The sequence below is a fragment of the Excalfactoria chinensis genome, chromosome 17 (genome assembly GCF_039878825.1).
Source record: "Excalfactoria chinensis isolate bCotChi1 chromosome 17, bCotChi1.hap2, whole genome shotgun sequence".
NCBI classification, from domain to species: Eukaryota; Metazoa; Chordata; class Aves; order Galliformes; family Phasianidae; genus Excalfactoria; species Excalfactoria chinensis.
In genome coordinates, this window is record NC_092841.1 from 8,497,245 (window position 1) to 8,509,549 (window position 12,305).

The 12,305-nt window shown below is 62.5% G+C and overlaps 1 protein-coding gene across 5 annotated transcripts in view; it reads right to left on the bottom strand.

The window, feature by feature from the left end:
* Positions 1 to 12,305, bottom strand: part of BAHCC1 (BAH domain and coiled-coil containing 1) — a 30,384-nt gene that overhangs the window by 5,904 nt on the left and 12,175 nt on the right. For 4 of the 5 annotated variants that reach the window (XM_072351619.1, XM_072351616.1, XM_072351620.1 and 1 more), the window contains 17 exons: positions 11,576 to 12,292; positions 10,345 to 10,529; positions 10,123 to 10,259; positions 9,598 to 9,699; positions 8,893 to 9,004; positions 8,561 to 8,807; positions 7,912 to 8,073; positions 7,498 to 7,832; positions 7,151 to 7,258; positions 6,835 to 7,079; positions 6,674 to 6,749; positions 6,296 to 6,404; positions 6,093 to 6,215; positions 5,844 to 6,017; positions 4,267 to 5,396; positions 3,800 to 4,036; positions 2,315 to 3,060 (listed from right to left, as the gene is read on the bottom strand). In XM_072351619.1, the coding sequence (XP_072207720.1) occupies positions 2,854 to 3,060; positions 3,800 to 4,036; positions 4,267 to 5,396; positions 5,844 to 6,017; positions 6,093 to 6,215; positions 6,296 to 6,404; positions 6,674 to 6,749; positions 6,835 to 7,079; positions 7,151 to 7,258; positions 7,498 to 7,832; positions 7,912 to 8,073; positions 8,561 to 8,807; positions 8,893 to 9,004; positions 9,598 to 9,699; positions 10,123 to 10,259; positions 10,345 to 10,529; positions 11,576 to 12,292 (4,406 nt within the window). In that variant the 3' untranslated portion in view covers positions 2,315 to 2,853. Of the gene's footprint in view, positions 1 to 2,314; positions 3,061 to 3,799; positions 4,037 to 4,266; positions 5,397 to 5,843; positions 6,018 to 6,092; positions 6,216 to 6,295; positions 6,405 to 6,673; positions 6,750 to 6,834; positions 7,080 to 7,150; positions 7,259 to 7,497; positions 7,833 to 7,911; positions 8,074 to 8,560; positions 8,808 to 8,892; positions 9,005 to 9,597; positions 9,700 to 10,122; positions 10,260 to 10,344; positions 10,530 to 11,575; positions 12,293 to 12,305 lie in introns of those variants that run through there. The other variant, XM_072351621.1, reaches the window with a different exon arrangement.

The following is a 12,305-nucleotide window of genomic DNA, read 5'->3' on the forward strand; positions in this document are numbered from 1 at the left end:
TATCGTAGGGGTATGGGGGGGGTATCGTAGGGGTATGGGGGGGGTGTCGTAGGGGTAGGGGGGTGGGGTATCGTAGGGGTATGGGGGGGGTGTCGTAGGGGTAGGGGGGGGTATCGTAGGGGTATGGGGGGGGTGTCGTAGGGGTATGGGGGGGGGCTGTGGCTGCTGCCAGGTGAATGGAGCCCCTTTATTGCTATGGGTTTGAGGAGGGGCTGCTGGTGAATGGGGGGGGGGTGGGCAGCGCTGCTCTTTGCCCTCTGTCCGTCTGTCCATCCATCCCTATGGCCGTCCATCCGTCCTTCCTCTCCCCCCCCCCCCGGTTCCGTCCTTCTGTCCGCCCGCCGCCAGGGGGCAGCACCGCTCCGTGCTCCTCTATCGGCGCCTGCTCCGCTCGCGGCCCGTCCTCTCTTCTCCCCCTTCCCACACCCCATTGCCCCCCCCCATCTCCATATCCCCCCCCCATCGCCCCCCCAACATCTCCACGTGACCGCCCCCCCAACCCGCCCCCCCCTCTGCTGCCGCCGGGAGGGAAAGGGTTAACAGCGCCCGGGTGGTGAGAACAAAAGGGCTCCCCGCCAGCCAATGGGCGCGAAGCGCTGCGGAACGACGCTTTCTGATTGGCTGCCTTGCGGCCAGTGGAGCGCGAGCGGTGCCTGTCTGTCTTTCCCCACGTGGGGTGGGAGAGATTGAGAACGAGCTGCAGCGAATGTGATGGGAGAGCAATGCAGCAACGCTGCGTGTGTACAGTGCACCCTGCTGCACCTATACTGCACCTATACTGCATCGTACTGCACCCTGCTGCATGCATACTGCATCCTGCTGCATTGTACTGCACCCTGCTGCATTGTACTGCACCCTGCTGCATCGTACTGCACCCTGCTGCATGCATAATTCACCCTGCTGCACCCGTGATGCAACCTGCTGCATTGTACTGCACCCTGCTGCATGCATACTGCACCCTGCTGCATTGTACTGCACCCTGCTGCACCCATACTGCACCCTGCTGCATTGTACTGCACCCTGCTGCACCTATACTGCATTGTACTGCACCCTGCTGCACCTATACTGCAACCTGCTGCATTGTACTGCACCCTGCTGCATGCATACTGCACCCTGCTGCATTGTACTGCACCCTGCTGCACCCATACTGCACCCTGCTGCATGCATCCTGCATCCTGCTGCATTGTACTGCATCCTGCTGCATGCATCCTGCATCCTGCTGCATTGTACTGCATCCTGCTGCATGCATACTGCACCCTGCTGCATGCATACTGCTACCTGCTGCATGCATAATGCACACTGCTGCATGTATACTGCACCCTGCTGCATGCATACTACATCCTGCTGCGTGTATGCTGCACCCTACACCCACCCTGCTGCGTATACACCGCACCTTGCTGCACGCATCATGTGCCCAGCTGCATGCAGACTTCACCCTGCTGCACATACACTGCACCCTGCTGCACATTGCTGCACGTATACTGCACCGTGCTTCACCCTGCAGCGTGCACACTGCACCCTACTGCATGCATACTGCACCCTGCAGCACCCACCCTGCACCCTTTGCTGCACCCCCCGCCCCACGTTGCACACACATGCAGCACGCTGCTGCAATGCCCCCCCCCAGCTCATCCCCACTCGGAGCCACGAACGGTTCATATATTTATTCATAAGCCAAGTGATCAATAAAAAAGTTCCATACTAAAAGGCCTTTACATACAGTTTTGCTGCTCATAAAACCTTTTTTTTTTTCTTTTTTTTTTTTGTTTTTAATCCTTTTTTTTTTCTTTTTTTTTTTTTTTCCTTTTTATTAATTATTTTTAATTATTATTATTATTATTATTATTTATTATTTATTTTCCTTTCTCGCCGCTTTTCTCCGCCCCGTGTTTCGGGTTCGGCTTTTGTTTCTCGCCCGGATTCATTCCCGAATCGATTGAACGAATCGATCCGTTCTTTTCTTTCTTTTCTTTTCTTTCTTTTCTTTCTTACTTCGCCCCTTTTATTTTCTTTGTAGTGTTGAGAAACCGGAGAAGCCCCCGCGGCTCTGTACACATTTACAGCGCTGGGGGAGGGGGAGGGGAGGAAGAGGGAGGGGGGGGGGGGGGTCTTATGGGAGGAGGGGGGGGGGGCGTTGGGGTGAGGTGGGGTGGGGGTGGCGGTGGGGCAGGGCAGGGCAGGGCGGGCCAGCGCCCCACAGCCCCCCCTCCCCATTCATTCCCCCTCCCCTCTATTGCACCGCGGCCCCCCCCACCGCCTCACCCCCCCCCTTATATACAAAGCATCCCCCCCCCCCCCACCCCCCACCCCTTGCTGTCCTCATCCCAGCCAGGCTGGGGGGAAACAGTGCATAAATCGCCCCCCCCCTCCCCCTCCCCATCTCCTCCTCCCTCCCCGCGTTATTATTATTATTATCATTAATATCTTAATTCTCACCCTTTTTTTTTTTGGGGGGGGGGGGAAATTGGGGTTTTATTTTTTTTTTTTCCTCGATTTTTTTTTTTTTATTTTCTCGATTTTTTTGTGTTTTTTTTTTGTCGTTCTTTTTTTTGTCTGTTTTCTCCATAAAACTTCCCGTCAGAAACAGAAATAACCCCATAGAACCCCAAAGAACCCCCAAAAATTAACCCCGATATTTACACGCGAAATAAATAGAACAACACACCTGATTTCTGCTTTACCTGCTGGCAAACAGTCAGAGGTACTAAAGGGAAAGTTATGGCTTGTGCGGGAGACCCCCCCCCATACCCCCCCCTGCATTGCCCCAGGGCCGGGCTGGGCTTTGCATAATGGCCGGGGGGGGATGGGGGGAGTGCAGGGGGGCTGCGTGCCCCCTCCCCATGTCCCCATGGGTCAGCAGAGGACGGGCACTCCGTCGGCGGTGACGAGGCGGCCTGTGGTTGGGTCGTAGGTTCCGGCCAGGTAATAGAGATCCTGCCGGTCCTGGTACTTCTTGTTGCGGGTCATTTGCTCGTAGTGCTCCCTGCCCACCACCTGGCACTTGTGGGAGATGGTCTGAACGTCGTTCTCGTCCTCGTGGCACGATTGGTACAGAGCGTTCTGCGGGGACGTGGGGTCACACGTTGGCACTCGCTGCTCTGCCTCCAGCCCTTCCCATCCCATTCCGTCCCATCCCCATCCCCATCCCCATCCCATCCCATCCCATCCCATCCCATCCCATCCCCATCCCATCCCACCCCATCCCATCCCATCCCATCCCTTCCCATCCCATCCCATCCCATCCCCATCCCGTCCCGTCCCCATCCCATCCCCATCCCATCCTCATCCCATCCCATCCCATCCCATCCCATCCCATCCCATCCCATCCCATCCCATCCCATCCCATCCCATCCCATCCCCATCCCCATCCCCATCCCATCCCATCCCAACCCATCCCATCCATCCTATCCCCATTCCATCCCATCCCATCCCATCCCATCCGTATCCCATCCCCAAACCTGTGCCCATCCCATCCTCATCCTGTCTCATCCCATTCCACCCCATCCTCAACCCTACCCCAAACCACCTCCATCCCCAAACTTGTGCTCATCCCATTCCATCCAATCCCACCCCATCCCCAAATATGTGCCCGTCCTATCCCCATCCCATCCCATCCCATCCCATCCCATCCCATCCCATCCCATCCCATCCCATCCCATCCCATTCCATTCCTATCTCATCCCCATCCCCACACCCACCTCATCCCATCCCCATCTCACCCCCAGATCTGTGCCCATCCCCATCTCATCCCATCCCACCCTACTCCCAACCCATCCTCAATCCAGTGCCCACCCCCCACCTTGCCATCGCTCTGCCTCTTGCCCAGCTTGGTCTCCTCGGGGTGGTAGAACCACTTCACTTTCACCACCATGTTGCTGCCCCAGGACTCCCACATGCTCTCAATGCGCCCGATGTAGGGCAGGTTGGGCCGCCCGGCCGACAAGAAGACGGCGCAGTCCCCGATGCGCAGCGTCTCCTTGCCCCGCACGATGGCCTTATAGAACAGCTTCCGTGCCTTCCCCTTCATGCCCCGCCGCTGCAAGGAGCTCACAGTCAGGGCAGTGCACACCCCGACCCCATGCATCCCCCAGCACGCTCCATCCACCCACACCCAGCATCCTGCACACCCTGCAATGCATCTGCACACCTGCAGGTTGTGCTTCACGCTCTCTGCACTTGCTCTGCTCCGCGCACCACAGCCCTGCACACTGTGCCCCACAGCGCATGCACTCACTGAGTGCCCCACTGCCCCGTGCCCACCCGTACCTGTGTGGGGTTCCCCGACCACCTCCAGAGCTGGCGCGCGGGCAGGAAGGCGGAGATCTTTGGCCGGTTTTCCACCGAGGGCAGCCGCTGCCTCCGGGAGAACTCTTTGGCTTTGGAGAAGCTGAGGGCCTCCTTGCGCTTGAGCTTGGCCTTGGGGCCGGCGGCGGCCGCCTTGGTGAGGAAGCAGCGCTGCGGCACCGAGCCTTTGGAGCGCAGAGCATCGGGCTGAGCCAGCAGCGCCGGCACCGGGTGCGAGAGGCAGGTCTGCAGCAGCAGCGCCGAGTCCTCGTCCTCCGAGCTGTACGATGAGTCCTCGTTGTCGGAGGAGCAGAGGCTGGAGGTGGAGATGGAGCCCGAGCTGGAGGAGGTGGAGGAGCCCGAGGAGGAGGAGGACACCGACAGGCGGGTCATGAAGCGCGAGGGCACATCGGCGCCCAGCCCGCCTGCATCCTCCTCCTCGTCCATGTCCGAGTAGGAGCTGTGACAGTCGCTGTCGCAGTTCAGGCTGAACTCGGCCTGACCCGAGTACTTGCGCAGCGCCAGCCCCACGGGCAGCGGGTGCACGGCCGCCCTCCCCTTCCTCTCCTTGCCCAGCGCCGAGTGCGTGTAGCCGCTGGCCAGCGGCCGCTCCAGCTTGGCCCCAAAGTCCTTCTCGCCCAGCAGCAGGGCCTTGCAGTTCTTGTTCTTGGGGGACGTCACCCCTTCGTGGTCCAGCTTCACCAGGAACTCGCTGCCCGCCCTGCGCCGGCTGCCTTTGCCCATCTCGGCCTCCAGCCGCTCCGCCTTCTTGCAGCGCAGCAGCTTCTGCGCGGCCGGCAGCACCAGCCCGGCGCCGGCCCCGAAGGACGCGTAGGAGCTGGCGATGCGGCTGAACGAGTCGGCCCCGAAGCCGTTGCCGAAGACGGGAGCGGCGACGTGGTGGTGCACGGGGAACAGGGCCTCCTTGGCACGCAGCTTCTTGGTGCTGCCGTTCACCTGGAAGAGGTTCTGCAGCACGGCCGTGCCTTTGCTCGCCGCCTTCCGCTTTGTCTGTGCCACCGCCGACCAGCTGAGCAGAGGGCCGCCCCGCCGCCCCAGCGGCTCACCCAGCACCGGTGCACGGCTGCCAGACAGCAGCTCCAGGGCTTTGCCTGCAGGGGGACAGCGGTCAGAGCCTCGGCTCCATACTGCATCCCCTCCTCCTGCACCTCTCCTCCCCATGCCTGCATCTTTCCCTGCCCCCCCCCTCCCTGCCTGCATCCCTGACTTGTTAACCTCCTTCCCTGCATCCCTCCTCCACGCCCGCATCCTTGCATCCCTTCTATTCATCTCCTTTCCGTGCACGCATCCCCTCTCCCTACACCCCTCTGTCTCCCCTCCAAGCCCATCTCCCTGCACCCCCTCTCCCTGTCTCCCGCTCCCCTCCTCCATGCCACCATCCTCACACCTTCCTCCATCCCCCCACACCCCACCAACTCCAACATCCCACCACACAGCCCTACACCTGCACCTCTGCCCCTCTCCAGCCCCCCCAACGTCCCCTCCCTCACCGTTACTGATGCCCAGTCACCCCATACTTTTACCCCTCCACCCCATACCACTTTTCTCCTTGCAGATCGCTTTCTTGCCCGAACTCCTGGGGCCCTTGGGGCCGTCGTGCCGCTCAGTGCACAGCCCGGGGGGCAGCTCTCCAGGGGAAGCCACATCTCCACAGGAGCGTTTGTTGCGCCGGCACGAGCTGGACACCAGCAGCGCAGGGGAAGGCTCCGTGCCTGCGGGCAGAGCGGGGCTCAGTGCTGTCCCCGCATCCCCACCCGCCATCCCCATCCCATCCCCGTCCCACTCACACTGGATCTTGAAGTCAGGCGGCAGCAGACGGATGTTGGACACAGCGATGTGCCCCGTGTCCCCATCATCGAACTCCACCATCACCGCCTCGGGGTCGTCCTCCTCCTCGTCGCTGGAGGAGCCTGCGGCAGGGCAGGACGTGGGGCTGGGGCTGGGCAGGGCCGTGCACCCCCACCCCGCTGCCGCCTCCGCCGCCCCTCACCTCGCACCACGTTCCCCGGGTACAGGCAGCGCGACTTCTGGCTCCAGTAGGCGCAGACGCGGGTGCCGGGAGGAAGGCTGCGCCGTGACTGCGGCCGCACATCCAGGACCTGCAGGCAACGCCAGGCTGTGTGAGCCCTGTCCCCATCCCCATCCCCATCCCCATCCCCATCCCTTCACTGGCTGGAGCTGAAGAGGTCAGACTTTTGCACTAGGTGTACTTTGAAGGTTCCTTTCAATGGAATCATTCCATTCCAAGCCGTGTCACTCTGTACCATCCTATTCCATGCCATTCCAAACTATTCCACATCCATATCCTTGTTCCTGTCACTATTCCTATCCCTTCCCCATCCCCATCCCCATCCCCATCTCCACTCACCGCCTCCTGCAGCAGCTGCTCCTGTGAGTAGATGCGCTGCCGGTTCCCCCTCTCGCCCTCAATGATGATGCTGTATCTGGAGAGAGGGGTGAACAGAAGGGCTCAGCACAGCCGCCCTCCACCCCGCAGCCCCCCACCCCGCAGCCCCCGACCCCACTGACATGTCGGGGGGCTGGATGGTGCGCACGCTGCCGGCATACAGCAGGCTGTCTTCCTTTGGGATGAGGATGTGCAGCCCGTCCCGCAGATCCTCCTTCTGGATGGCGCAGGTGTGGGGTGGGGGGGAGCGGCGCCCGCCCGCGCTGCCCTCCTCCTCCTCCTCTGAGAAGCTGCTGTTGTCATCGAAGTCGAAGTCGTCCTCCACAGTGAAGCTCTCCAGCAGCTTGCTGACCGCCCGGCCCTTGCACTGCGGGATGGGAGCTCAGTGAGGGTGGGGGGCACGGGGATGGGGACACGCTGTTTGTGGGGGCTGCTCACCTGCTTGCTGGCCACTTTGCTCTTCACCTTGCCCAGCTTCTTGCCCTTGCTCAGGATGGTTTTGGCACTCCGAGGTGAGAGGGCCAGTGAGAGGGCCCCGTTCTTCCTCTGCAGCATGGGGACAGGGGGCTTAGACACACTGGGTCCCAGCACTCAGCCCTACCCCACCCCACAGCGCCATCCGTGCCCACCAACACGTGCATCCCTTGTGAACCCCACACCCTGCGGTCCCTTTGCCATTCCCAGCACCATGGGCACCTCAACCCCCCACACCCTGCAGTCCTTCTGCCATCCCCAACAGCACAGACACCCGACGGCCCCCTGCACCCCCCCAGCCTCGCACTCACCCGCAGTGCTGACTGCAGGACTTTGCTCTTGCGCGTGGCCTTCTTGAGCCGCTCGCTGGCCAGCCGTGCGCCATCCTCCCTCGCCCCGAAGTGCCGGGGATCCGCAGCACCGAACAGGCTGCATGCAGAGGGGGGGGCAGCAGAGCTGGGGCCGCTGGGGCCGGCCGCCCGGAGGCTCTCTTTGGGTTTTGCCTTCAGCTTCTTCTTGCTGCCCCCCTCCTCACAGCCGCCTGCTTTGCGCCGTGCCGGCACCTTCTCCAGTTTTCCAACCCCCGGCTTGCCTGGCCGCCTCTTGATCTTCACCTCGCCCTCAGGGCTGCCCAGACGGCACGGTCCTGGGGGGGGGACAGGGATAAGCTCCCTCCAGCATCACTCAGGGGTCCCCCAAGCCCCATCCTCCCCAAGTCCTGTTACCTAGCAGCCCCTGCCTTTCCTTCTTCTTCTTCGCCTTCTCATTGGCTTCCATCTTCACCACAGAGGATGGGGAGGGTCCCAGCACAGCCATGGGCACCGAGGGCAGCATAGCCAGGTCGGGCTCCTGGTCCCCATCATCGCTGTCTGAGTCCTCGTGTCCATCTGCACGGCGGGGGGACAGGGCTGAGGGACCCCACGTGCCCTGCAGTGGCCCCAAGCACCCCCTGTGCTAGGCAGGGTGAGAGGGGGGTCCCAGTCCTTGGGGGTACCCGGGTACAAGCAGTCCCTGAGCTGTGTGTGCAGCCTCCATGTAGCAGCAGCCCCCTACTGCAACAGCCGCTCAATTGCAGCAGTCCCAGCTCCTTGCTCCACGCACCTCTCCATGCTGTGCAGCTCACTGCACGCCCTCAGCCCTACGTGGGACCCCCTCAAGTAATGAAAGATCCCCTTCAGCCCCACGCCAGACACCCCCAGCCCCACACGGGGCCATCCCTACCCCATGTGGGACACCCCAGCCCCGTGCCACGCCTCTCAGGTCTAAGTGGGACCCCCTCAGCCCCACGTAGCCCCCCCCAACTCCATGCAGCACCCCTTTAGCCCCATGTGAGATACTTCCAGCCCCACGGGGGACCCCCATCCCTCTCCTTACCTTTGAAGCCAGGGATCTCGTGGGGGTCGGGCTCCTGGGGCTGGTACTTGGCCGTGCCCTTGGAGCTCTTGGGGCGGGACAGCTTCTTCTGGATGCGGCCGCCGGGGTTGGGCTCTTTCCGTCGGAAGGGGCTGATGCCAGCAGGGAGCCCTTTGCTCTTCACCTTCTGCTTCAGCTGCGACACTTTGTGAGCCACCTTACAGGCCAGCTTGCTCTGCGCGCTGCTCTTCTTGCACTGCACCTTCTCCTGGAGAAGCGGATGGAGGGGACACTCAGGATGGGCAGCAGCCCCTCACCCCACAAAGCCCGGCCCCACAGCGAGGTGCACTCACCGCAGCCCCCGCCATGGCTCCGTACTGCTGCTCCAGTTTGCTGCGCTTCTTCTTGGGCTGGGGCTCAGCGTGAAGCTCAGCGCACAGCAGGGACAGGCTGCTCTGCACCGCCCTGCGGGAGCGCGCCGTGGGCACCCACCGTCCCCAATCACCCCAAACCCCCCCCTTTTATTTCTCCCCCCCTTAACCTTCACTCTCCGACACGTTTTGTGACATAAAACCTCCAGATTCATTTTTTTTTTCTTATTATTTTCTTTTTTTTTTTTTTCCTTCCTCTGTCTTAATTGAAGGAACCATTTAGTGCAGATTTAACTATTATTACCAAATCATCGGGCCTGATGCCGCGCGCGCACACACACTCCAATCGTGTTTGGACTAGCTCGGAGGATTTATGCAAATGGGCCTGTCGGGAGAGGCAATTTGTAGCAGAGAAGGACAATTATACAGGGCCCGTGAGTGTGAAAACGACTGCGCCGGGCGGCTAATGGATAATAATAAAGCGCCGGCAGCAATGAACACCACTGCAGCGTGACCAATGACTTTATACAGCGCAGATAAAGAGGCTTTTATGCAACGCTGCTCCCGCGTCCGGGCGGGGGGAGGCCCCGGGATGGAGCCCCCCGCAGCCGGGGACGGCCCCACCACCACCCCCCCCTCCCAGGGTTGGTCCCGTCTGTCCCCAGCGCGCACCCCCCGCTCACTCACTTGACCTTGCGGCTCTCGGCCCGGCCCAGCGTGCTGCAGTGCTTGCGCTTCCTCGGCCGCCCCGGCCCGCGCCGCGCTGGGCTCCGCGAGCTCTCGTCACGCCTGCAGCCGCGGGGCGAGACCGGGGGCAGCCTGAGCCGGGCTGAGTCCGGCCGCAGCTCAGTGCACCGATGAGCGCTGCCCGTGCCATGCTAAGTGCGGCCCCGAGATCAATGCGCTCCTGGGCGCCACCCCGAGTGGAGCCACGGGGCTGAGAACGGCCCCCAACTCATCACAGCGCTGATACCGCTGGGCTGAGCGCAGCCCTGAGAACTCATTGCGTGCATGAGTGCTGCCCTTCTAATGTCGCCAGGCTGAGCACAGCCCCAAACTCATCGCACCAGTGAGCGCCGTGCCTTGATGCCGTTGGGCTGAGCACCGCCTCACACTCATTGCACCGGTGACAACCATGCAGCCCCCAATCCCGACCCCCAGGGCCGCACCCCCCGCAGTAGGATGGGGATGGGGATGGGGTTGTGGACCTACTCGTGTTCATGCCGCCGCTGCAGCTTCACCAACTCGCGCTGCTTCTCCTTGTAGCGCCGCTGCAGCTCAGCCAGCCGCATCCGCACCTCCACCTCCTGCGTGTTCAGCTGCTCGATGGCCGCCTTCAGTGGGCACACCTGGGGACGGGGACACGGCCGCTCAGCCCAGGCACGGCTCACCCAGCACGGCGTGGTGGTGGGGGGTGGGGGGTCGCTCACTCACCGCCTTGGTTTTGGGGGTCCAGGTGTACTTGCGGCGTGGCACGCGGGCACGGGGTGGAGGGGAGGTGGGCAGGGGGCTGAGCGCCGGGGGGCTGCCCTCCCTGCTGGCCGCCTCCACCAGCGACCAGGCAGCTGCTACCGTGGCCAGGTTCTGTAGGTTGAAGGCCAGCAGGTCCTCATCCTCCCCTGCCAAGAGCTGAGGTCAGCAGAGATGCAACAGGAGCCCCCTGACCCATCCCAGCGCACGCTGCACTGGAGCGACACCATATCCACAGAGCATGGGGATGGCACAAAGGGAGCAGTGTGTGCCCAGGGCGCTGCGGGGACGGGTGCATGGCAGCGGCCAGCGATGAACTCATTGGTGCACAGAGCCAAGGCTGGGGTGGGGAGGGACGCAGTGATGTGTCCCAACCAGAGCCCCATCTGTGGGAGGGGGCTCCATGGGGACTCCACGGCCCCCACAGACCCGCAGCCCTACAGCAAGGTACAGCCAGCACCGAGAGCATGCAGGGCCCTGCAGCCGCCCGCCCGCTGCAGAGGCGCTGGGGAGGTGCCAGGGCCTTCCCTGCTGGGGCCCCCGGGATTCCCTGGGGAAGCCGAGCTGGGAGGGAATCCCGGCGCCTGCCTGGAGCCAGCGCTGGAGCAGAGCCCCGAATACGGCCCCGGGCTGTGAGCAGGGCCCTGCTGTCGGGCACCGTGCTGCTGCTGCTGCACACCACGTGCAAAAGGTGCATGCAGTGCTGCACAGCAAGACAAAGTTCAAACACACACAAAGCCCTGAGCTCAGATACGTGGTGCAAGCATGCAAAAAGCCCTGCACTGCAAAGGTATGGTGGAAATACACACAATGGTTTACGCTGCAGACATACAGGTCATGCACACACAATCTCTGCAGTGCAAACACGCACAAGGTCCTGCTCTGCAAATATGCGCACGGTGCTGCACTGAGAGCATGCACAGCTCGTGCGTGCAGCAGAGCTGGTCTGTGAAGGCAGACAAAGCCCTGCAGTGCCAACAAAGCATGCACATGGCCCTGCACTGCAAATGCACACTGTGAGCATGCACGCAGCTCCCCCTCTGCTGCACAGCACGCACTCTGCCCAGCACAGCCCTGCACACACATGCCGCAGCCCCACCACTGCACGACCTCTGCATCGCACACAGTGCACAGAGCATCCCTGGGGGGCACCGAGGGGCACAGCAATGGGGAGGGGGCACACGTGGCTGCTCACCTTCCACGGCCAAGTCACAGCGGCGCTGGCGCAGCTCCAGTTCAGCCAGCTCACTGAGCAGCGCGATGCCGGGCAGCCCCACAGTGCAGGGCACAGGAGAGGGGGGTGCTGGGGGAGGTTCCCCAGGGGACCCCAGGGCTGGCAGCTCCCCCAGGTCGATGCCAGCAGCGATGAGAGCCTCCAGCCCTCCTGTGCAGCACTGCTGCCTGCTGGGTGCACGGTTGGGGTCATCACCATCCTCCTCCTCCTCCTCCTCCTCCTCATCACAGCTGCTCTCCGGCCCTGAGCCTTCACTGTCACCTTCTTCCTCTTCTTCATCCTCCTCCTCCTCCTCCTCCTCCTCTTCACCATCCGGGGGGCACAGCAGAGAGGATCCCTCCGTGGGCACCGGGTGCTGCTGCTCTACAGAGCTCTGCTCCAGCACCGCCGCCGTTTCCCTGCACACCCCAAAGTTCTCCTCTCCGGACACAGCGCCCGGTGCTGCAGCCAGCAGCAGGTGGTGCCGGTGCAGCATGGCACCCGGACCCTCGGCTGAAGCCCCCGTGGATGGCAGCTCCTGTGCTGCACTGGGCTCTTCGGCTGGGCTGAAGGTCCGTGACTGCTCGGGCTCAGCTGGTGGGGATCCCGCCTGCATGGTGTCGGGGTCTGCGGGCTCAGCGGGGGGCACCTCTGAGAAGCCCATGCTGGACGCGGGGTAGCTGTACCCTGGGGGCAGGTCTGCGGGGAGCGA